At 45.9% G+C, this 22897-nt stretch overlaps 4 protein-coding genes across 6 annotated transcripts; 2 read left to right on the top strand and 2 right to left on the bottom strand.

Annotated features, from left to right (window-relative positions):
• Nucleotides 1-40: 40 nt before the first annotated feature.
• NEPRO (nucleolus and neural progenitor protein) lies at nucleotides 41-6557 on the top strand. Of its 3 annotated transcripts, XM_042866758.1 has the most exons (8): nucleotides 41-109; nucleotides 1876-1952; nucleotides 2093-2224; nucleotides 2569-2646; nucleotides 3528-3886; nucleotides 4541-4602; nucleotides 4933-5183; nucleotides 5636-6557. In XM_042866758.1, exons 2-8 carry the CDS (start codon nucleotides 1906-1908, stop codon nucleotides 6012-6014), a joined length of 1308 nt encoding a protein of 435 aa, XP_042722692.1. In that variant the 5' UTR covers nucleotides 41-109; nucleotides 1876-1905; the 3' UTR covers nucleotides 6015-6557. The 3 variants fall into 3 exon arrangements, with proteins under 3 accessions (XP_042722692.1, XP_042722694.1, XP_042722693.1); XM_042866760.1 differs by lacking the exon at nucleotides 41-109 and adding an exon at nucleotides 374-452 and having other exon boundaries at nucleotides 4933-5713; XM_042866759.1 differs by lacking the exon at nucleotides 41-109 and having other exon boundaries at nucleotides 1003-1952.
• Nucleotides 6558-6978: 421 nt separating this feature from the next.
• TAF13 (TATA-box binding protein associated factor 13) lies at nucleotides 6979-9371 on the bottom strand. The gene is made up of 4 exons (XM_042866762.1): nucleotides 9277-9371; nucleotides 9083-9161; nucleotides 8702-8799; nucleotides 6979-7603 (listed from the first exon to the last, which is right to left on the bottom strand). The coding sequence occupies exons 1-4, from the start codon at nucleotides 9301-9303 to the stop codon at nucleotides 7433-7435; spliced, it is 375 nt and encodes a 124-aa protein (XP_042722696.1). The 5' UTR covers nucleotides 9304-9371; the 3' UTR covers nucleotides 6979-7432.
• Nucleotides 9372-11389: 2018 nt separating this feature from the next.
• On the bottom strand, nucleotides 11390-15449 carry GTPBP8 (GTP binding protein 8 (putative)). Its single transcript, XM_042866761.1, has 7 exons — nucleotides 15120-15449; nucleotides 14855-14953; nucleotides 14345-14475; nucleotides 13885-13984; nucleotides 13320-13438; nucleotides 12951-13077; nucleotides 11390-12385 (listed from the first exon to the last, which is right to left on the bottom strand). Exons 1-6 carry the CDS (start codon nucleotides 15426-15428, stop codon nucleotides 12993-12995), a joined length of 843 nt encoding a protein of 280 aa, XP_042722695.1. The 5' UTR covers nucleotides 15429-15449; the 3' UTR covers nucleotides 11390-12385; nucleotides 12951-12992.
• Nucleotides 15450-19287: 3838 nt separating this feature from the next.
• Nucleotides 19288-21383, top strand: LOC122177449 (cell surface glycoprotein CD200 receptor 1-B-like). The gene is made up of 3 exons (XM_042866832.1): nucleotides 19288-19436; nucleotides 20146-20454; nucleotides 21058-21383. The coding sequence occupies exons 1-3, from the start codon at nucleotides 19301-19303 to the stop codon at nucleotides 21381-21383; spliced, it is 771 nt and encodes a 256-aa protein (XP_042722766.1). The 5' UTR covers nucleotides 19288-19300.
• Nucleotides 21384-22897: the final 1514 nt, after the last annotated feature.

Raw genomic sequence — 22897 nt, 5'->3', positions numbered from 1 at the left:
CGCCCCGCACAGGGAAAGATGGCGGCGCCCGAAGCGGCGTGGAACCGCGTGGACGTGCCGTGGCCCGCTAGCAGCAGCGCGGTGGCCGTGACCGCCCAGCACCCCGCAGGTCCCCGGCTCGGTTGCCGGACCGCGCGGCCGGGATAGAGTGGGGAGGGGCGGAGGCACCGGAGCCGGAGAGGCCGCAGGGAGGGCCGGGAGGGGGAAGGCGACCCTGGGTGTGCGGAGTCTGGGGCGGGGAGCGCGCGTGGGGAACAGCAGTGCGCGTGGTCGTTGCTGAGTGCCTCCCGTTCGCAGTGAGCTGCCTGCCGGCCCTGCGGCGGCGCTGCGTTGGCGCCCTGAAGCGGCTGTCCGGGCCGGGCCTGGCCGCCGAGGGACGCGTCTTGCGGGCCCTGCTCTACGTCTTCCACAGCAGGCTGCTGCGGCACCGGCCTTACCTCGCTATGCAGCAGGTGAGCGGCGGGCAACCTGCCTTGAACACCTCCAGGGACGGGGCATCCACAACCTCTCTGGGCAGCCTGTTCCAGCACCTCACCACTCTCTCTGTAAAGAACTTCCCTTTGACATCCAACCTGAATCTTCCCTCCCTCAACTGAAAACCATTTCCCCTCATCCTGCAGTTACCTACTCTTTCAAAGAGTTGATTCCCTCCTGTTTGTAGGCTCCCTTTAGGTACTGAAAGGCTGCAAGCCCTGCAGCCTTCTTTTCTCCAGGCCCAGCTCCCTCAGCCTGTCCTCATAGGGGAGGTGCTCCATCTTTGGATCATCTTTGTGGCTCTCCTCTGGACCTCTCCAACAGCTCTCTGTCTTGTACTGGGGGCTCCAGACCTGGACACAGTACTCCAGATGGGGCCTCACAAGAGCAGAGTAGAGAGCGACAATCACCTCCCTGTCCCTGCTGGCCACCCCTCTTCTGATGGAGCCCAGGATATCATTTGCTTTCTGAGCTGCAAGAGCATAATGCTGGCTCATGTTAAGCTTTTTATCCATCAGAACCCCCAGGTCCTTCTCTGCAGGGCTGCTCTCAAGGTCTGCTCATTGATTCTTAGGATTCCTTCAGCCCAAGTGCAAAACCACGGATGGTTTGTGCACACCATGCACTGGTCCCAGAATGGGCCTGGGACATCGTGCAAAGCAGAGCTCTATTTCAGCTGGTGTGTCTTGGAGCCTCATGCTATTTGATTCAGCTGGGAGGGGGGAGGTTTGTGTGTGGAAGAACAAATGCAGGCTGTTCTGTCGGGCACTGCCTCTCCTAAGGCAGAAGCTTAACTCTTCAGCAGTTCTGTAGTAAAGGGATTGCCATAGTCTTCAAATAACTATGCTGAAATAAAACAGCAGTCATTCTTACCTTCTTGATTCATTTGTTCTTTATTGTTTTTGAAAGACTGGTTACATCCCAAACACATTCCATTGTTAATATTTCAGAAACCTCTGTACTTTATCCCCATCATGCTGCATTATCACAGAGACACAGAATAGCATGGATTGTAAGGGACCCATAAGGATCGATGAGTGCAACTCCTGGCTCCATGCAGAACCACCCAAAAATCAGACCGTATGCCTCAGAGCATTGTCTAAATGCTTCTTGAACTCCATTTATATGCTGCAGGAGAAACCATGCAGTGCCAATGAACAGTGACCTGCTCCTGCTCGTAATTCCCTGTTCACAGTAAGGTGATAAAGGGGTCTCTTCTGCACAGTGCAGATATGGGAACATGACTGCATCACACAAACCTGCAATTTGCTATTAAACTGATGAGAGGAAGGTGTCACTTAAAATACTGACTGCTCTTAGACAAGGGCATTTTTGTCTCAGAACACCAGCTGAAGGACTTTCCTTTTTTTTTCTTCTTTTTTTTTCCCTTTTTTTTCCTAGGTAGAACAATGCTTGAAGCGCCTGTGGAAAATGAACTTGGTGGGCTGCATTGAAACCCTGGCAGAACTGATTCCCAGGTAGGTATTGCATATGTGACCCTGTATGCAATACTACCCATTGATCAGCCTACGGAACTGAAGGCCTCCTTCAGTTGCTATGCTAGATTCAGTTGCAGATGCTAGATCACAGACGTCTCCTTGCCCTTGTCTTGTCACAGGAAAAATAAAGCCGAGGCCCAAGCGGAGTGCTTAGTTCCCAGCCAGCCTATGCTGGAAACGGTGGCCGTGAAGGTGCTGGGAGGCTGTAAGCTCATACTGCGTCTGCTAGACTGTTGCTGTAAAGCATTTCTGTATCCTTTTTGCACTATGTAAACATTCTTACAGTTCACCGGCAGCACTTCACGAGGCCAAAGTAAGGTCTGCTGTAGGCTCTGTAGTGCTGGTGGACTCCACTGTGCAATTCATTTGTGCATGTTGAAGATTCTTTGATAGCCAGACATCTTATTTTCAAGTTATTAGGTAGGAACCTCAGGCTGTTGGCTGGCTGCTGTTCCAGCCTTGAGAAACCCAAAGTTTGGATACATATCTCCCAAATTATTCAGGATATTGCCTTGTGAATTGCCTGTAGTTGGTGTGTTCAGCAAGTTTCATTACATACTGTTTATTCTTTAACCTTAACTGGTGTAATCTTCAGCTTGTCTGTTAAACATCTCTGTTCAGAAGAATTCATACTTTTGAACACCGTGGCTTCAGGCTTGTTGAGCCGGCTATGGTTTGTGTATTTGAGTTTGCTGTCTTTTTGACATGCCTGTCAGGGAGAAAGCTTGTGATTAGAGCATTGCTGCTGAGTGAGCTTTATTCAGCTAGGAGGAGAGAGGAAAAAGATCTTATAAATCAGAGATCCCTCCATCCTTTTGGACTCGATTCTAGCACCTGAAGAGTTGTGTGAGTGGAGAGTGCTGTTTTGGAAGGCTTTGTTCTTTGTTCATCATAAGCTTTTTGGAGTGCTAATAAAAACACAGCATTACTGCTAGCCTGCCAGACACTGACGTCTGGCAGTCTGCAGCAAGCAGTACATCTGCCTCATGCTGACATGGAAAGGCTGTGATAAAGTTGCTCACTAATAATTTTCCTGGAAAATCATTGTTCTGGTCAGAGCAGCACTAAGAAATAACTACTGCCTGTAACTGAGGAAGTAACAGGACTGTGCACAAGAACTTGCTAAAATTGTTTTTCACATAAGAAATCTCTTTTTCCCCAGCAAACACAGAGCATCAGTGCAAGCACAAGTGTCCTGAGTCCACGTGCACTGCTCATTAGAAAGACCTCTTGTGAAATGATTTGTGCACGTTGTGAGAGCCTGCACTCTACAAAGCTGTAGGACCAGTCACATCAGTCCTGTGCTGTGGTCATGAATGTGCCTGAAAGATGGAAGGTGTTTTGGCAGGAGAGGCTCAGGCTAGTATTAAAGGAAAATGTGATGGAATGTAAAAAGAAGGGCCTCTACTGGATGGAGAACAAAGGGAAAGGGCAGTTTGAAATGTGATTTTTTTTATAGTCAACTCTTCCCCTTGAGTTCAAGGCAATTGTTCAGTGAATATAAGCACAAGTTCTTGCTAGGGGAGAGTCTACACCTTTGTCTTCTCCCTTCAGGATTCAATACAGGTGTGTACTGCAGAGCCTCATCTCCCTGTATGGCGTGGTATCAACATCACTTCATCTGGTGTCTGAGACCCAGCAGATGCCTTACATCAAGGGATTTACCTTCCCTTCTGATATCAGTAGCTTTCTTGGAGTTAACCTTTCTTCTGAGGTGAAGAAACAAAAAGCTAAAATGCTTACAGCAAAAAGACCTACCAGCTGGCTGAAGAAGCTCTTCCCAACCACGTCAGAAGCAGTGTCAAAGGTTGGGAAAAAGAGAGGTTTTGTGACCCCTGCAAGTGCTGTGAAAAACCACAGCATCCCTGCAGATGACATTGGAGAACCCGTTCTGGCAACCAGAGACAGCAGAGGTAAAGTCTTTTGCCACAGTGCTACTGGTTTCTGAGATCTGAGACTGGCTGCAGCTTTGTCTAACAGAGCCAAGCACTTTTACTACCCAGAGTGTGGTTCTGGTACTAACTCCCCTCTCTTGTCCTTGGAAGAGGATGAGAATGCTGCATGCACCTTTGATTTTATAAAGCTGTAGATAATGTCAGTACTGGGGAAGAACTGTTTTTAAACAACACAGCAAAGAGAGAAGCAGGTAATGAATGCTGTGTACAGGTCCTGTATTTTCTTGCTTCTGTATAATTGGGGCCCAAGTATGGCAAGGGATGCAAAGTCCACACGAGTATGTAACATTATGATACAGAGGGCACGTAGCCCAGAACTAGCAATCTTCTCTTGCAGTCAGGCCTACGGTTGGCAGTGACAGTCATGCATCTGGATATGTGCATGAAGCTTTTATACATGCAAGCTCACCCTTACAGCCACCTGTAAATCTGCATCTTCTTCATCCCTTGCTAGTTACCATGCAGGATGATGAAACACTTGTAAGTGCTGAGTATAGGCATGAGTCTGCTGAGACAGTGGAGAGCTGAGAGCTCAGCAGGGCAAAGCATTACAGTGTCTTTGTGCAAGGTCCTAAAACTCTTTGCTTAATGGGAACTCTTCTCTTTCTGTAGGGAACCACCTGCGGTTTGATGTGAAGAGTTTGCTTAGACCATCCAGACCTCCAGTACAAAGGGTTTGTATGCCACCATTTTACAGGAGTTTGCTTTTCTGTTGGCTTTTTTTTTTTAATTTGCTCTAAAGAGCCTGGCACTTGATACCTTTATGATGGAAGATGTCCCCTTTCCTTGCCTTATGTTATTCATCTAACAGGTCATTCTGTTACGAAAGCACTTGTTGGTTTGTCAAATGAAGTGACCAGAGAGGAAGTCAGTAGACAGGAATAGAAATGCTCATTGTGTGTCTCTCCTTAAGAAATGCAAAACACAGTGCTTTGCTCCACTCCAGCAGAGGATCAAACACCTCGTGTTTTTAGAAACCCAACTATTTTTGTTCTTTGTTTCAGGGTAGATGCACGACATCAAAACCTTTTAAAGAAACATCAGTGTCACTTTCCTCTTCTGTGGCAAAATTGCAGCATGCTGGGCCTTTCGTACAGATGTTTCAAACAGCTGCATCTTTTGGTGAGCTGTCAGAGGCACTCAGAAAAGCTATTCTGTGGTGCAAAGGCAATAAACTCAAATCAGCAGCTTATTTTCTGCGCAGCAAGTTGTTGAAAAGCAATCGGCTGCACCACGTGGAGGCGCAAGGATGCAGGTATTTTTCCTGAGTCTGGGGGTTCTGGATCTGACTTTCTATAGTTTAACTTCACGTGTTTTGCTACAAGGCAGAGAAATACTGTGGTCTAACCTATTTTTTTGAGCTTGAGCACGATCACACCTTCAGGTCACTAGAACTGCTGATATGAATACTCTGTTTAGCTTCACTTGTGAGAGGATTTAAAAAGTTACTAAGTGCATGAATACATAATAAAGAGGGAGGATGAAAATGCAGCTTAGATTATGTGCATGTATAATGATGCTGGATGACGTAAAGGGCATCAGATTTCTTGAGAATGCTATGGCTACCACTGTACAAGATGCTGTTTCATTTCCTGGCTATGACAAATGAAATGGTAAGAGAATGCCCTTATCTATATCTCTGAAAAGACCAGAAGTAACAGTAACAGCTGTTAAAGTTCTCTTTTGTACATCTGCCTTTCTCTTAAGCTTGCAGAAGAAACTGTGCTGTGTCAAAACAACGCTCTGTAAATACCTCCTGCGTGGCTCACAGAACACAAGCTGGCCAAAGCAGTACCGTGGGGCATGGTTCTTTCAAAGGAGGGCAAAATTCTCCAAGTGCTCAAAGAGAATTCTGAAGACTGTTCAGCAAAAACATTCTGAGCTTTTTGGGGACCATGTGAGCAGTGTTTCACCCATCGTGAGGCCTTCAAGTTGGAAAGGATGTCCCATCATTCATACAGCCTCTGTGAAACAAAGTACAGCAGGGACTCCTAAACAGCTGCTGTTAAAAGAAAGCCCCGAGTCTGTGCACAAAGATTCTGAGAATGTGGATATTGATTCTATTTTTGCAGTAATGGGTGTCTGATTCTGGACTGGGAAGAAGAAACATGTCTCGTTTTTCTAAGTAGAACTCGGAATGCCTCTAAGTGTCTTGGTACCTCATACACCAAGTTCTGCTAACAAAGGAATAACTATCTTATTTTTTTTTAAGTTTTTTTTTCCTTTTTTATGGAACAGTGTTCAAAACAGATGAGTAATCTTTATCCTTTTACCCAGCCTTGTCCAGGGACTGCAGCTTTGAGTTACTTCCTACTCAGTGCCTTTTCCCTTTTGCTGGGACCACCTGTTATTCGTGCTGTGCATTCAACAGCACTTAATTACCACCCAAGGCAGAAAGCTGCAGCTGATCACTTGCTGCTGCTCAGGCCTAAAGATCTGCACCTTCTCCATAAAGTGTTATAACTCCTCTCTTGCTGTTTGTACAGACAACAGCCTTGACTTGCAGTGTTTTCACCGTTCTATACTTGTTATCCTTGTCCTGAAAAGAAGTTAACCAAATCCTGTTGCTTTGGAAATAGGGCAAAGCACAGCCAGAGCCTGCAAGAGTAAACCTACCTTTGAACAAGTCCTCCAGTGTCCTGAAGTCTTTTCAGTATGCAATTTTTGCCTGCTTGGCAAAGCGAAGTGTAGCTATTCCAGCACATATTTATTGCTTGCTCTAACACCATTTCACATGCTTAGTGCTTTCCATCAGGCTCTTAATTACCTGGTGATCCTGATCTTGGGGTTATTTATTTGAAAAACTTCTCTGAATGAAGTCAAACCAGCTTTATAGCTGAGCATCTGCCCAACAGGGGTAAGGAAGGGGTCTAAGAGCAAGTAAATCTGGAACAGGTTAATTTCAGTTCTCTAAATATACGGTAGAGAACAGCAGAGCTATGTCTACTAGGACAGAAACTGCACTTCAGAGCCCATGAGATGCTAGAAGAGCTCATACTTTTTTATGTGCCCTGTGTTAACTGGTCAATATAAGTTCAGTCTCTGAAGAGTGGGCACAGACTTGAGCTGTTTTATTCAAGGATTATATACAGAGCAGAATTTTTAATAGTTTTGGCTTGAAAACTTCGTTCGTCCAGTTAACCAAGATCTATTTTCCAGGTTTCTTGTCAACAGAATACCTGGCAATAACCAAAGTAAAGAAGAACTTGGGCCTTCTAGATGCCAGATTCAACAGTCCCACAGCAAACAGACTTCTCACCTTTAAAGAATCCTTAGAGCTCATTTCTCAAATTCACAGAATGGTATAAAAACACATTAGGAATAACACGTGCAATCAGGTAACACCTGGCTGCTTTGAATGCCTACCACAAGAGGTTGAGAGGCAGGGCAGATATCCCAGCAGCAATGATCTCCACCTCAAATAAACCCCTGAAAGCAACACATGTGACATTTCTTCTTCTTACAGGAGCCCACAGCATGCCCCCGTGAAGCCTGTACGCAGCATCAAGATCCATAATTTGCTTCATCAAAGGCCTTTCTGGCACGTTTCAGTTCTTCATTCATAGTCAGAAGGTCTTTAACTCTGGCAAACTTCCGGGGGTCCTTCCGGATTAGGAAGACAATGTCCTCAACCTGTACACGGCCCTGCCGTCCAATTGACATGGCCTTATGTGTCTGCAAGAGAGAAAAATCAGTGTTCCTCTACCCCTTTTAGTTTTTTTCTGATCTCAATCCCACTGTATTCCCTGTCATTTTTAACAGTCTAGAAGCAACAAGTGCAGGATGTGGGCATTGCCATCCAAGTCCCAGAAGAACTTACAAGTGCAGTACCTCATATGCGTTGGGTACCACTCTACAGGAATGCCTTTGGAACTGAAGCCGGACTGGGGAGGAAACACCTGATCTGCAAAGTGCTTGAGGAAACAACAACATCAAGCAGAGTCTGCATGCAGTGTGCAGTACCTGCATCAGAGGAAAGTCTGGTGTTCTGTTGAGGGTAGGCAAGGCTAACTTCTCATGAGAAGAGATCCACAAACAATACCACTTATTTTCTGTTCTTGTTTATCACAAGTGCTCAAGTAGTATCCACGTGTCTGGATCAGCTTTAGGGCCCAGACGACTGCACTTATTTTATGGCATGGGATTGCATTCCCATCTGTGTAAAGGCACTGAGAGAACACACGCAGCGGACAACCTTTCAAAACTGAGCCATTTGTCAGCAGAACACATAGTGATGCCACAGGGCACCTCAAAGTCAGCTGTAGATTTTTTCCTCTGCTACTTAAAGGCTCCAAACTCTGCCCTAAATCCATGTGCAATAAAGTGCATTAATTTTGTCTTAATATTCAAAGAGCAACATCTGAGTTTAGATTTCTTCCTAGCTGGAACTGAGTTTTTGCCTGGAATACCGCTGTCATTGAAGCAGAGGGAGCCAAAGCAGGCTCCCTAGATCAGGTTGCACAGGTAGGAGTCCGGGTGGGTCCTGAACATCTCCTGAGAAGGAGACTCCACAACCCCTCTGGGCAGCCTGTTCCAGTGCTCCGTCACCCTCACCGTGAAGAAGTACTGTGCACATTTGTGCAGAAGCTCCTATACTCCAGTTTGTGGCCATTTCCCTTTGTCATATTGCCACACACCACTGAAAGGAGTCCAACCTTGTCTCTTTTCCTCCCACACCTTAGATATTTATAGACATTGATCAGATCCCCTCTCAGTCTTCTTTTCCAAAGCTGAACAGAGCCGCCTTCAGTACACCACCTCTGGCTGACTTACCATTTCTGTGATAAATTCTATCACCAGGTCCTCAAGAATGTCCACAGATTCTGTGTAAGGGTTCTGGTCATCCCCGAATCCGTACATCATACATCTTACTGCAGGAAGATACACAGCGTGAGGCCTCCGTCTGCTCAGCACATCAGCAAAGCTCCCATCCCGAGCTCCCGCCCAGTCACCACAGCAGGACGGTACCCACTCCCGGCAGGCAGGAGTGCAGGGAACACGTAGGCAGAAGCCAACAAAATCCCAGCAGCGCGCACGGAACGGGATGTCAGACAGCAGCATGCTGGGCCGGCCCCACACCGAACGCTTTACCGGCCCCGGGGCAGCTAGCGCGGCGGGTAACACACCGCCCCGGCAGCCCCCGCCTGGACTCACGTTCTTTAGAAAAGAGCCTCTTCCTCTTGCCCTGCCCGCCGTCCAGTCCGCCGCCGGCTTCCTCGGAGTCCTCCTCGAACTGGAGGGGCACAGCGGAGGAAGGAGACCGTTAGACGGGGAGCCCCCTCCCGCCCTACGGCTAGACGCGTGGCCGCTCGCCCCACACAAACAACCCGCAACCCCCCGCCGCTCACCGGCGCATCCTCCTCCTCGTCAGCCATGGCCACCACAGCCCGCCACCGCTTCCGGCCGAGGACGGAAGACCTTCCGGTTGCTCCGTCCCGCCTCCCACGGGGGCTGCCATCTTGTTGTGCCGAACCATTCTCTTAGAGCGCTTTCTTCTCCTGCCCTGACCAGTTCTTGCACTTGAAGACCTGCCGGCTTCCCTGAGTGTCTTTGCCCTTCAGAAACGCTTTCCATGGGATCCCGCGTAGAGTTTTCTCAGTATGTTTATATCACAGATTCTATGTCCAGGATCTGCTATGCTCCTGACGCTCAAGATCCTTGTCTGTAGCACTCGTATCGCAGTGCTACTCTTCCTTTCTCCCAAAGCTTGCAAAGAAGGCACGTTTGTCTGCAGGGAGTGATTAGGAGACTGCTAATACAGCATCTACCTCTGGTTAGCAGTTGACAGTTCCTGTACACTTGTAGTATCATAATGAGTATAAATCTAGGGAATCTGCAGATAAGAAAAGCAGTGGATATGCTAAATCAAATCTCAAAAATCAATTTCAGTCTCTGACTTTCATTTTAGAAAAGATAGTATTGGAGTATCAGTGGAGCTTTCTTGCAGGTAGCGAGGCACTGGAAGAGCGCAGGTCACTTTGTGACAAGGTTTTCTGGATAAAGGATCTTAAATAAATGCTCCAAATTCCTTTTCAGCATGTCAGTGGCTTGGGCAAGAAGACACAAGCTTTTGCTGATGCATAGGTCTGTCCAGAAAAGCTGAAGATGAAATTTGACAATATAAGGTAAATGCTACAGTTACAGTACCCCGTTCCACGCCCTGTCAGGAGGAGGCTCTGCAGAGATCCACTCCTGTTTCTTTCTGACTCAGTTTTTCAGCATGATTTTGGGTAAATTCCTCCTCCTACGTACATGGATCATGGCAGATTACTTGAATTTCACAACTTGAATTTCAGCACTGAACAATGTGAGTTCTTGTGGAGAACGTCACTTTAAAACATCTTTAGGACTTTTCCTAAATGATGGAGTATTGTGTGGAACATTACCACTGTTTTATTAAGCAGTGTGACATACACAAAGTGGCTTTAGGTATCCTGTTTGCTAGGCATTTATGCTTGGAGATACCTTTCAGGCAACCTGTTGCGCTTAACAGAACAGTTACAGTTTAGGGAAGAGTAATGGCTGCTGGTTTGCATCATGGGGAATGATACCTTGGTAACTTAAGCTATTCAGAAGATTTTTCTTTAGGAAGCTGAAGAAGAGGAAGAAAAAGATGCAGCTGAGGTGATGACACTGGAGAAACAAAACCAGTAGACAGTAGAGTCAAGAAGATGGAAGACAGAAGGATCTCAAGAAGTAAATTCAAAGGAAGTGAATACACTGCTTTGAGGTGTCTGAGATTAAACAGCCTTCCCCAGGGCAGTCTGTGGCTGCTGCCAGCAGGAGATACCACTTGCCTGAGGGCAGCAGTCCAGCAGTACTGTGGTCACAGGAACCACTGGGGAACAGCATCAGCACAAATAGCCACGTGGTGCACAAATGATATAGTGTATTATTAGAATACAAAAACATGAATTATCATCTTCCCTATTAAACTAAATAGTTAATGGCTGTTCAATAATTACCTTATTGAGCACAACAGTTTTCTATGCTTATGTAAGATTTGAGTAGCTATATCTGAAGTAATTAAAAATCAAGTATTTAACAAATGCTTGAACAGCGTTAAATTAGTATTAAAATGGAACAGTGCATACAGGCTTAACATTTTGGCTAATTCAGTAAGAGATACAATAGTTAGCAAACCCAATATTAAAAATCACTTGTGCACGTAAGGGAAGGGTACTTCTTTTGGTTTTGATACAGCTGGCTGTAAATTGATGAGATGGCAATAAAACAGATGTTACATGGAATGGTTTCAGGATCTCTCCTTCAGTTTGCTGCCAGGCCCACCACTTATCAGCGAGTGAACGAAAGAGAGAACTTCTGTGTCCACAGCCTCAGAAAATGCAATTCTTCATTCAGCAACACAGCACACTCCTAAGAACTTGGCAAGAAAGTCTACTTGCCAGTGTGTCACAACTGTTTAGCCAAAGCATGCACTAAAATGCTTGAACATGTAAATCCTGCTTAATTTGATTTTATTTACTGTTACACCTGTCACAGAGGCATTGATTCTTGCACACAACAAACTGAGGCCTTGAAGATTACAGCTTCTTTGACTACAATGATGCCTTTGAAAGACACTGGTTTTAAGATACTAATACACGCTTATTCCTGAAATGTTGACATGCACGTCAACATCTCTCTAGATCCTACTGTATTTATTTCTAGAATCAAACACCCACAGGCAGTTTGCTTTGGAGCATTTTGGGATTAGAAACAAAACAGTAGAGTTTTACAGGCTTGATCTCTGCTTACATGTAGAAACTGGAGATCCACATCTCTCTACAGTATTCCTCACCTTGCCACTTCCAACATATCCGCTGGAAACAAACTCTGCTTCAAATCTAATCTGAGAGTTACAAGAAATTCCTTAATGTAGCAAACAGTAGAAACACCACCTTCAAGCCTCAGAGTGGTTTATGAAAGAATTACCTTTTCTTGAGATTTAAACACTTAATGTAAGTTAGCTTGAACAACTGCATACACAGAATTGGCAGTCTTAAGACAGGACGAGTCCCAGGGCATGACACAGGCACTTACTAGCTTTGGTCTAAATTCCTGTGCACAACTACTGCTATTTAATGGCAGTTCTTTTTGTAGATTCTGTACAAGCTCTGGTTTCCCCCACATTGTACTCTTAGGTACAGCGCTTGTGGGACCTCAGTATTGTGCTTCAACTCCCAGCACAGGACAGATGCAGGTAACAGACCCATCTCTGATAACTCAGCTGAGGGCAGCTGCAGAACTTCAAGTGGGATTTAAAACAGAAGGTAGATGCAGCACCGAGTGATGATAAAGTGCAGGAGGAGAGAGTTCCGCTAGGTGTTGTTCATTTATCACCACTGTTTCAAGCCAACCAGAAGGCAGATCCCATAAAGTAGGTTTCCTTTCCTGCATCCACCAGGAACAAGGACAACTGGACGTACACAAGCGAGGCATGCTATCGTGCTGAACCTATGGAATGCACAATGCAGAGGAGTTACAAAGGTGCAAAAATACAAGAAGTTTCCAAAAAGCCTTTTGCAAACAAAGCATTGACTGTTTTCACTCTGGATAGCCTTAGAGCAGGCAGAGTGCCCATGTGCTAGTTTAAACTTCTAGATGTCATTCAGCTCAACAAGGCAAGTTTAGTTCACTTAACATACAGCCGTGTTTTTTTTCATTTCTAAACTAAATGCTTTTTTATTAATGAGATTACTGGGCTACCTGTAGTATTCTAAATACAGGTGCAGTGAATTTTTGAACGTTTACCTGAAGGGAGATGGAGTCCTTTATTAAAACCTGGCTGCTCTGGAAGTTCTCTGATTATTTATTTTTCCTCCACTGACACGAATACATAGGTTTTGTGTAGTACCCAGGATTCATTCACAGTGCAAATGTCTTGAATTAATGAGTTTATTAAACAAAAAGCTTACCATTAAAAACATTACCTTAGACAAAAATTTATACAAGCTTATCCAAAAATAATTTTGGTGCTTCAGATTCTTACAACAAAATTCCAGACCTCTGGTTTTGGTACCTTTTGTTCCAGATGAGCTGAGCAGACCAGGAGCCAGACTTTTCAGCTGGCCTCTACAGTAGGCAGGTTTCCAGTAACATGGGCTACAAAACACCTTAGCAAGTGGACTCCTGAAAACTCCACAGAACTGTGGAAACAAAGGGATGTTCAGTGCCTGATGCTGCGTATCTAGGAGCAAGACAAGCAAATTCAACCACTGGCTGCATTAAATTAAATTTATCCCCACAGTGCAATACAACATTAATAGAGTAAGCACTTCTAATGTAATCAATTATAGCTTGTTACCGCTAGCACAGTTCCAGACAAAGGTAGCTTGGTCAGTGCAAATCATCATCCACAAGGAACAGCAGCAAGAAAAAGAACCATTACCTGACTAGGAATAGCTGAGGAAAGCAACCCTGAGTTTTCTCCTTTACAAACTTCTGGATCCCCAGCACATTCTTTAACAACAGTCCCTTGGAAGCTCGGTCAATTTTTGTTAACACCATCTGTATGGATCCAGAAAAAGACAGAGAGGAAAAGAAGATGATTTTGCTGCTAGCCTGGAACATCTGGAAGAGCTCCTGGGGCATTCTGCAAGGCAGGCAGAAAATTCTGGGTCATAGCTAACTGGGAGAAGTGGTATAATACAGTTTACCAGAACACCACCACAGCCTGCACAGGCTATAGACCTTTTCATGTTCCTTGAGCTGAGCACTGAAAAATTGTCAATAAATAAATTAAAAAAAAATCCCTCAGATGCCCCCAAACAAACCTTGGATCTATTTTATTATCAATAAAGAAGGCGGAGTGGATGGTATTACTAGTGAGGTAGGACAGCTTGCAAAAGTTCAGGTAGGAGGTACATTCCTTTATAGTTATATGCTAAAGGTAATCTAACACCAGTCAAGTTTTCCTACTGCTTCCACCTTCTCAAGAACAAAGTATTACTTACCACATAAGGAATCCCAAACTCCTCCAGCATCTCTACTGCAATAAGATCTGTGCTCTGGATTCCTACCACAGCATCGACTAATAGAAAAGTCCTCTTCAAGCTGTCAGAAATACAGGCAACAATAGTCAGCACCATTATTTTATCCTGCTGTGCTCCTGCCAAAGTCATAAGCAAGAACAAGAAATGCAAGATTTGGAGAAAGAAAAGCCAAGAAAAGCCATGCACGGCAGCTGAGAGTTCAGCATGGAGCAGCACCTTCATGTCTTCTGCTGTTCGATCTGGCTAAGCATGAGTGACTGAATAAGGGTCACCACAGAGGTTTCCAGGGAACAACTTCAGACTCATCAACATGACCACTGAATGCTGCTAGCTCTGTGGCATTTTATCTTCTGATTACATGAATCTGCAAATTAGGCATTCATCTCTCATTACTGCATTGAGGTATAGTGAAGTCCCTTACTTGTGCCGCTCCTGCAGATAAGCCTCCACCATATCCACAAAGTCTTTTGGGGCACGGTAGCCATACCCTGGCATATCCACCAAAGTGAAGTACTTCCCTACGTTGAAGAAATTCATCTTCTTTGTGTGGCCCTGGGGAGAGGATTTAGAAAAGAAGGAGATGCTAAGATGGGCAGTTAGGTGATAGCCTGAAAGTGGTCTCTGTTCCATACCCCGTACATAAGCTGTCATCTCCTCCTCACAATCCTCTATGGTTCTATCTTTAAAATAATCAACTAAAAATACCTTCACAGGTATCTTGGTTCTTTTACAAAGGGTTCTTTTACTCCATGTGCCAGGTGTGTTACGCACTAAGGCTCAGGAGCTATGCTACCTGCTTCCCACCTTTCTCTGTGCAAAAGCCAGGCCAGTGCTCTCCTTCTACTCAAGCCTTTCCCTCTTCCTCAGTCACACTGCCTGGGTTACCAGCAGCTTTTAGCCCAGAGGGACAGAAGTTATAAACAGCACTTACTGGAGTTTTTGACACTCTGACCTCCACTTCTGGAGCCAGCGAGAACAAGGCCCGGATTAACGACGACTTGCCCACGTTGCTCCGGCCGATGAAGCACACCTGTGCTAGAGAAGAGCGAGCACTTCCACACCGACCTTCAGCACGGGGCGGCCGGCACCCACCGCCGCTTTTGCAGCCGCACGTGGCACAACGGGGACAAAACCACAGCGCTGGGGTCGCCAAGCCCACCCACCCGGCCTCCCCGCTGTCCCGGCCGCGTCCTGACCTCGGGCCGCGCGGTCGTCGGGGCGTGCTCCATACGCACGGCGGAGCTCACGTAGTCGATAGCGTGACCGCGGCGGGAGGTGAAGAGCATCTCGGCGTGCTGCAGCGCGGGCAGCCCGGGCTGGAAAAGATTGAAGGCCGCCTCCTCTGCGCCGGGAGCCAGGTTGCGCGCCAGCCGCTGCAGCGGGAACATGACGCCGTCGCGGCGGCTCCGCTCCAGCTTCAACACCTGCGAGAGGCCGGCCAGCGGCAGAGGAGAGCGGCCATACGGAACCCCCGCGCGGCTCCGCGCCGCCCGCAGCAACAGCATAACGGCGGCACTGCCCGGAAGGCGGCGGGCGGGGCGGGGCGGGGCGGGGCGGGCTCGGCGCTACGCAGCGTTTAACCCGTCGGTGGCTTGCTTGGGCCGCGCTGAGTGAAGGAAAGCTGTCTTGAGCTGCACATACTTCAGTTGCTCCCAAAGCAATGCCTCCGAATTGTATTCATGGAAACGACAACGGATACAATACAGACAGTAGATATGTAGAGATATCTGTATTCCTGTTGTCCCCAGTGATGCGAACAAATCATAGACTAACAGAGAGAAAAAGCTTAGGCTGCTGACCAGGCTGGCCGTGTGTGGATATGAAGGAACAGCCTTTAGGTAACCATAGAATCGCTCAGGTTGAAAAAGACCTTAAAGGTCATCAAGTCCAACCACTATCTAACCACACTATCCTTACTTTAACAACCCACCACTAAATCATGTCCCTGAGCACCACATCCAAATGGTTTTTAAACACATCCAGGGATGGTGACTCAGCCACCTCCTTGGGGAGCCTATTACGGTGGAACAGCCTCTGACAGCTGCTTTTTGTAGTAGGCATACAGGCAGCAGTCCAACACTGCCCTTCTTAGCATTTGGGAGTTTCTGTGGCCATGGCATCCAGAGGCTGCATGTGACACAATCCAGTGATGCTGAGGGCTCTGTGGGTCACATGGGTCACAGTTCTGAGGTTTCCATTACACTGTTACACTGGGCCACCACAGTCCTCTGAACAGCTGTGCTTCTGTTTTGATACAGAGATTTGAGAATGTTTCAGGATTGCTGAAAAAATCATCAAATTTTTAGTTTATTTGCGGTTCCATTTTCAGTACATTACCTGTGAATTTTCAAATGGAATGTATAGAGTTGCAACTAAAAATCTGATCACGTCCTGCCACCAGACCTCTATTTGCCCTTCTCTTCACAGTCACACCTTATTCATGTCATCGCTTTTTGGCGGTATGTACCTTTATGAACAATTATTTTCAAGGATGAAGCACAGGAGGAGTAAAATTTCATCAAAAATCCCTATTAAACACATGGAGAAATCACTGAGAGTTGCAACCACTGCCATCGAATCAGCCCAATCTGCTGGTTTCACAAAAACAAGGTCATATATCCCACTAATTTTATACTTTTGCTGCTCTCTTTTCTGGTATGTTCTAATAAAAAACATTAAAAAATGAAAGAAGTTTTGTTACTTACATTCATTAATTATATTATATATTTTATGGTGGGCTCTCCAAAAGTAATGCCTCTTATTTTATTATGTTGGCCAACAACACCAGAGGTGGATGTTGCTGGTATGGCAGTAGAGATGGAACCTTCCTGCCAGTATTTCCTTGTGTTTCATTGCCATGTGACAGATGGCAGCAGAGGGGCAGTGTGACAGAACTGCATCTGGCATGGGAGTGTGGATGAAGCAAAGCTGTGCCACCGAGTTACTTCATGCAGAAAAAATGGCACCCACTGACATTCACTGATGCTTGCTGAACATTTGTGGAGATCCAACAGTGGATGTGAGCACAGTGAGGCAGTGAGTGGTGCGTTTCAGCAGTGATGACAGTGGGGCACCTCCGCTGGTGCAGGTTTTCACGAGTGTGGTACGCAGGGCAGGCTCCTGTTCATTGCTCGCAAAAATTCACAGCTAATCTGGTTACTATTTTGAAAACTAGTGTTTTGTCGCTGAGAATTTGCTCAATCAAATAGTGTTATTGTGCTCTTTGTATCTGTTGTAGTTTCCATGGATATAATTAGGAGCCATTACTTCAGGAGCAACCGACATAAATGTAGCCTGGAACAATTCCCCTTCATTCCGTGCAGCCCAGGCGATGCAAAAGGTCGGACTCTCATGTAATAGGAGGAGCTTCCCAAGTGGTTGTTGTTGCTCGCTATGCCCACGAGATGGAAGTGAGGGTGCAGGCAGTGTGTGCACATGGAAACACCCTTACACGGACGGTGCTGCGTTCCTCCAGGACTCGAGGAGGTGTTTGCCATTTGGTGCCCGGGGGTGAGCCAGCTGGCCAGCAACTGCTCCGCAGTGCGCTTTGGGACACTGGTAGCTAAAAACAGCCCTTGGTACATCACTAACTGGGGAGGAAATGGGAAGGATAAGGCCACTGCTAGAGGCGTGATGCATGCACAAAGTCCCCCCAGGACTCCTGCAGCATTGAAGAAATGACACAAAGGAAGCAGGGCACCTTGCAGTCATTCGCTGTACTTTGCGACCACGAGAAAATCAGTCTCTCAAAATACAGAAGTCTGAACTGAGGCGGAGGAAACAGTCTGAGGCTGAACGACACTTAGAACCAGCTCCAAAGACGTGCTAGAGGCAGATGTAAAACAGCCTGGTCAGAAGCTCTGCTGCACAGAGCAACTACCTGTGACACACCAATGATGCTCGTGCCACCTTATTACCATTCTGTGTGGCTCCAGTGTTAAAGGACGACAGAGGCTGACCTTCCAAAACTTGAGAAACAGCAGCCAGCCTCACCACTGGACCCCATCCATATTGCACTTTCATGGCCTTTCCCTTCATCATAGGCATGCAGTAAATTGCTGTGCTGTGAGCAGCTTGTAATTCAAACTGAAAAAAACGACATTAACTAGGAGAATGTGAACCTCAGTGCTTCCAGTTTTCATGGCTCAGGCCATGTTTTCTTCCTCTGTCCTTTAGTGCTAAGCTCTGTCGTCAAGAGGAAGTGGCTGAAGCTCCCATGCTAGAGGGATATCTGCATCAGAGTGTTAAATATGTTCTTTTCATCTTGGGCTCATGTCTAAACATTTTAAATGCTTGTTGCGCATGACCTCCAAACCACACAGCAGAGGCTGTACTGACCAAGGTAGCTGAAATTGCTTGTCAAATATTTTGGAAATAAAACTGCAACAACGGCAGAGATAAAAATTTCAGTGTATCGTGACTGTTGGCTATTCTAAATACAGAAACTGTGAACACAGGAAACCCAACTTACCTCTTGAACTTATCCAGATTCACCTTTGAGTCATCAATGGGTGCTATGCCCCTTCTCAGCTAACACCTGCAATTTGGAGGAGGGACAGTGGTGAGATATCTGCCTTCTTGCCAATGGTTTCTTCATCTGTGGATGCTTTGTGTCTGTTTGACCAGAGGACCAAAGCCCTTTCAGGCAGGCACATTTCAGCACAGCCATGGACATCTACAAAACAGATGACTGCTGTGGGGCAAAGAGCTCTGTTCCCTTAGGAACAGGCAAAATAGGCAGCACCTCATTCCAGTCCGGTGGCTTCAAGTGCTGGGAAGGCTAACACTTTGGAGATAAAACTCCATTCACTGCATTAATTTCCAAAGAGGTACATCTTATATCTAGGAAGGTACCTTTGCTGATATGACAGCAGGCTTAATCACGTGGGCAGCCTCTATATACCCACCTTCCCTGCCTGGAGGGGAGCAGGGACTGGCAATACATTTTAGAGAAAAGATCTTAGGCTGTTTGGTACAAGAGGAAAATAGAGTAGGCTGGAAGGGAAATGGATTTTGAGAGGGTTTTATTTGGCTTTTTAATATGCCGAGCATCCTTTAAGCAGTAGGATAAGAATAACCTTGCCCCCATTCTTGATGATAAAATCCCCACTGTTGGATCAGAGCCAGACATAAAAGTCACTCTGCTTGTACTTTGTGCAACCTCTGCTACAGATTTTATCTTCTCTAAGTAACATTATGCAAAAGTCCAGAAAACAGAAAGCAAATACCAATACCACTTCCTTTACGTTGACCAATTCAGTGCACAGGAAGAAGCTTCTTGATATGAATAACCATCAAGCTGTAGCCACAGTCAGGGGTCTGTATGAGCACAGGAAGAGCAGTGGCTCTAAGTGCTGCAGATCCCTAGCAGGGGAAGATGGAGAACTCACAGCAAGCTGGATGGTGCAAGAAGCCTGCATCACCCATGAAAACGAGAGCTGCCTTGGAAGTGGTCAGGAGCACCACATGGACTGTTGTTCTGCTCACCAGCACCGCAGTCACAGGAGCTACAGGTAGTTCTGACAGTATTTAGGGATCAAGTGTCTATGAAGGGCTGAGAAGGAAGGAGCAGTGCATCACAATGATCTTTTTCTCAATTCTTCTTCAGATGGGGAAAAAAAAACAACCAAAAAAAGTAAAGGAAAGGATCTTAGAAATTGCCAAAGGGAATTTCTGATGTTTTCATTCAGCTAAATTTGTACTTACTCTTCTACTTTGTCATTTTTCATTTGATGGCGCCATAATCAGGGAAATCGGTTCACATAAGTTTTTGAGTGGCAGGAGAGAATTTGACTCTTGTGCTTGCCCTGATTGGGGGGGTTGCTCATATCTACCACAAAACAGGAGTCAGTCTTTGTTTGTTCTTCTCCTGTACTGGGCAATGATGCTGAGGGAAGGGAACTGCAGGAGACCTTCCCACGCCAATGGGCTCAGCCAGCCTTTGCTTCCAAGTTGTGTTACTTATCCATCAGTTTAGGGAATGGGATGTGCAGAGGAAAGGAGAAAAACGAAGGACCGACTTTGGCAAACACAGCCATGAATTTGGCAATTGGTTTCTGTCTAAAACGAGACACGCAGCTCTTGGGCTGGCGGTGACAGGACCTCACTTCAGAATGTAATGGTGCTGACATTTCCCCGTGAAGCACGGAAGAGAACTCCAAGGCCATATGTGACATCTTGAGCACTTTCTCATACCTCTTTCTCCTTCCTTGTCTCCTCCAGGAATTAACAGAGTGTCAGCACACCTGGGTCACAGCGCTGTGATGACCTGCCCCAACAAAACAAATATAACTATGGTAACATGGAAAATAAAACCCAAGACTGGAGGCGAATGCATCTTGGCATACCTGATTGATAGTAACAAGACAGAAAAAATCAACTGCAGTCACAGAATAAACTGGAGATCCAGACCAGACTGGGATCATGCACTTGAGATACAGCAAGTAGGAATGGCTGATGAGGGAAATTACACCTGCGAAGTGGTAAATGCAGATGGGAATTTCCGTGACCCGTATCACCTGACTGTGCTAGGTAAGGGTCTCCTTCCTCATTTCCCTGTTCTCCAGAGGACCGTGTCCAGGCCTGGGAAAACAAAGCTACTGTCCATGTGCACTAGAGGAAGTGTCTGGTAAGAAGAGGAGCTTTCTCATGGCAATAAAGGTCATGCATTTCATTTAGAGTAACTCTGTTTCTTCCCTTTCGTTATTTGCCAAAACTCTCTTACCTTCTGTTGCTGCTTTCTCCCCTGTAGAGTTATAAATGATGAGTGTGAAGCAATTTAGAGAACTTTAAAGAAGGATTCTGAATGAGCACACTGATACCCTGCAGTCACTCAGTAACAGCTGCTTGGGACTAATCTAATTCAGCCCTGTATTCTGGGGTATTCCCTACCTCCACGTCCAGGAATACCTCCTCTCAGGGCACGTGGCTGTAGTATCTCACTTGAATGTAGAAGAATTGTCCAGAATGAAAAAAGATATACCCTTGTCTCTTGTGGCTTTGGAACACATTGCTGTGATGAGATGGCACTTCCAATTCCCCTCTTCTCACTATGATCCCTTTGGATAGTCGATAAAACCTCCTATCCCACTGCAGCAACCCACACGCATCTCCCCCCTTCCTGGTACTCTGCAGTTTCCCCGAGAATGGCTCTGTACTGCGATGACCATGGGAACCCTGTGTGCGAGGCAGAGACAGAGAAGCCGGCTGCTGAGATCTCGTGGGTCCCACAGAGCAACTCCACACCCAGAGCAGACAGTCACAGTAACGGGACAGTGACAGTTCTCAGCAGGTTTGCAGCACGTAGCAGCGATGGGAAGAATGCTACCTGCATCGTGTCCCACACAACTCTGAACGAGGCCAAGTCCATAGACTGCTCCTCACGTAAGCTTCCCTTTGTGTGCTCAGTTTCCTGTTTAGTCCTCTGTTCCTGCACTAAGACATCAGTGACACTGGCATGACTGCAACCATGCAGCCGAGCTGAAGTTTCCAGTGAGAAATTTGTTGGGGTGGGGAAGGATAAACAACTGTGCTGTCAGAATTGAAAACTGCTCTGTGAAATTCTAGGCAAGAAGATAAACATGGTACTCTTCCTTTCTAAAAATAAGGCTGAAATTAGTCTTATTCAGAAGTATACGGCAAATAATATTTTCTAGAAGGTGTGATTCTGTCAGGCATGCAGTAAATGGTTTGTGAGGTGCACTTAAAATAACTGTTTCTCTTTAGACCGCACTGCACGGTTTCATCACTGTGTCATCAGCCTTGCTTGTCTGCTGGCCTCATTTTTCCTTTTGGCTGTTCTTCACCTCTGCATATTCTGTGATGCCAGGTATGTGCAGGATGTGATACATATAACACCCCTCTGGTCACACCTCGAGAAGTTTACGAGGGCTTCTGGTGCTATTTCACATCATGTGCAGTCATGTCAGAATCTGTCACAAGTGAACCAGCTCAGCACATGTTCATGCGGGTTTATCAGAGATATGTAACATCACAGCTGCTCTTAGAATTCATTCATTGGTGCTCGAGACCCGCCTCCTGCTGCCATACTTCTTCCAGTAGCAAAAATACAAAACAAATGGTCAGTTCAGTTCCACTGATAGAACAGTTCCGCAGATAGAAAAAACGGGATTTCTAGGCTATGAAGATTAAATGACAGCAAAATATCTTCCAGAGGTTGGGTACACACTTTTGGACAATGTTGTCTTTCTCAAATAAAGGTAAGGAAGGCAGGGGTCATGCAGAAATGCAGGAAGTATTGCACAAGATCAGAATCAGTTTGTAACTGTTTCAGAGTTCTGGCAGCAATCTGGCAGCATGGCCAGTTATCAGTTGTATGCTGCAAGGTGAAACTGCTATGCAAAGTTACAGTACAAACAAGTAATGCAGAAACAAAATGAAAGTATTTTCACTTGAGGTTACAGATATATATAATCACAGATATAAAGCCTCATGTTTCTGAAATTCCCCACCAAAAGAAATAAATAGGAGGAATTCTGTTCTTGCATTCCTAGAGCCCAGAACTGCATTTCTCAAAAAAATCTTGGTCCTCACATTTACAGTACTGATGTTTTGTTTTCAAGAAAGAAGAGGAACTCATAGAAGCCGAGGCATATCCATGTGCATAGCTGTCCAAGGCTATTCCTAACTCAGCACCTGAGCAGAGATGAAAGAAACTCCCTATATGCCTCAGTCTCAGCAATGTGAGATGTCACCGTGAATCACTGTGTCAAAGCATTCAGGCAGATGAAGCAAACATCCATGAAGCAGCCAATGTAACTGTGCAGAAATATGACATGCAGGGCAGATCCTAGCTGACCTTTGTCAGCTTTCTCTTTTATCCTTTCTCTAAGGTAACCATAGATGTCATCACCCATGCAAGTATCCTTTTTTTTTTTTTTTAAATAAACACAATAAGAAAGTAATTCATGGTATATAGAAGGAAGTCACTCAACTTTAAGTACATCACATCCTC

The sequence above is a fragment of the Lagopus leucura genome, unplaced genomic scaffold (assembly GCF_019238085.1).
Source record: "Lagopus leucura isolate 7727_CA_CO unplaced genomic scaffold, USGS_WTPT01 Super-Scaffold_100001, whole genome shotgun sequence".
NCBI lineage: Eukaryota > Metazoa > Chordata > Aves > Galliformes > Phasianidae > Lagopus > Lagopus leucura.
Note: the sequence above shows the minus strand (reverse complement) of the source record. Positions and strands in the feature narration are given on the sequence as shown.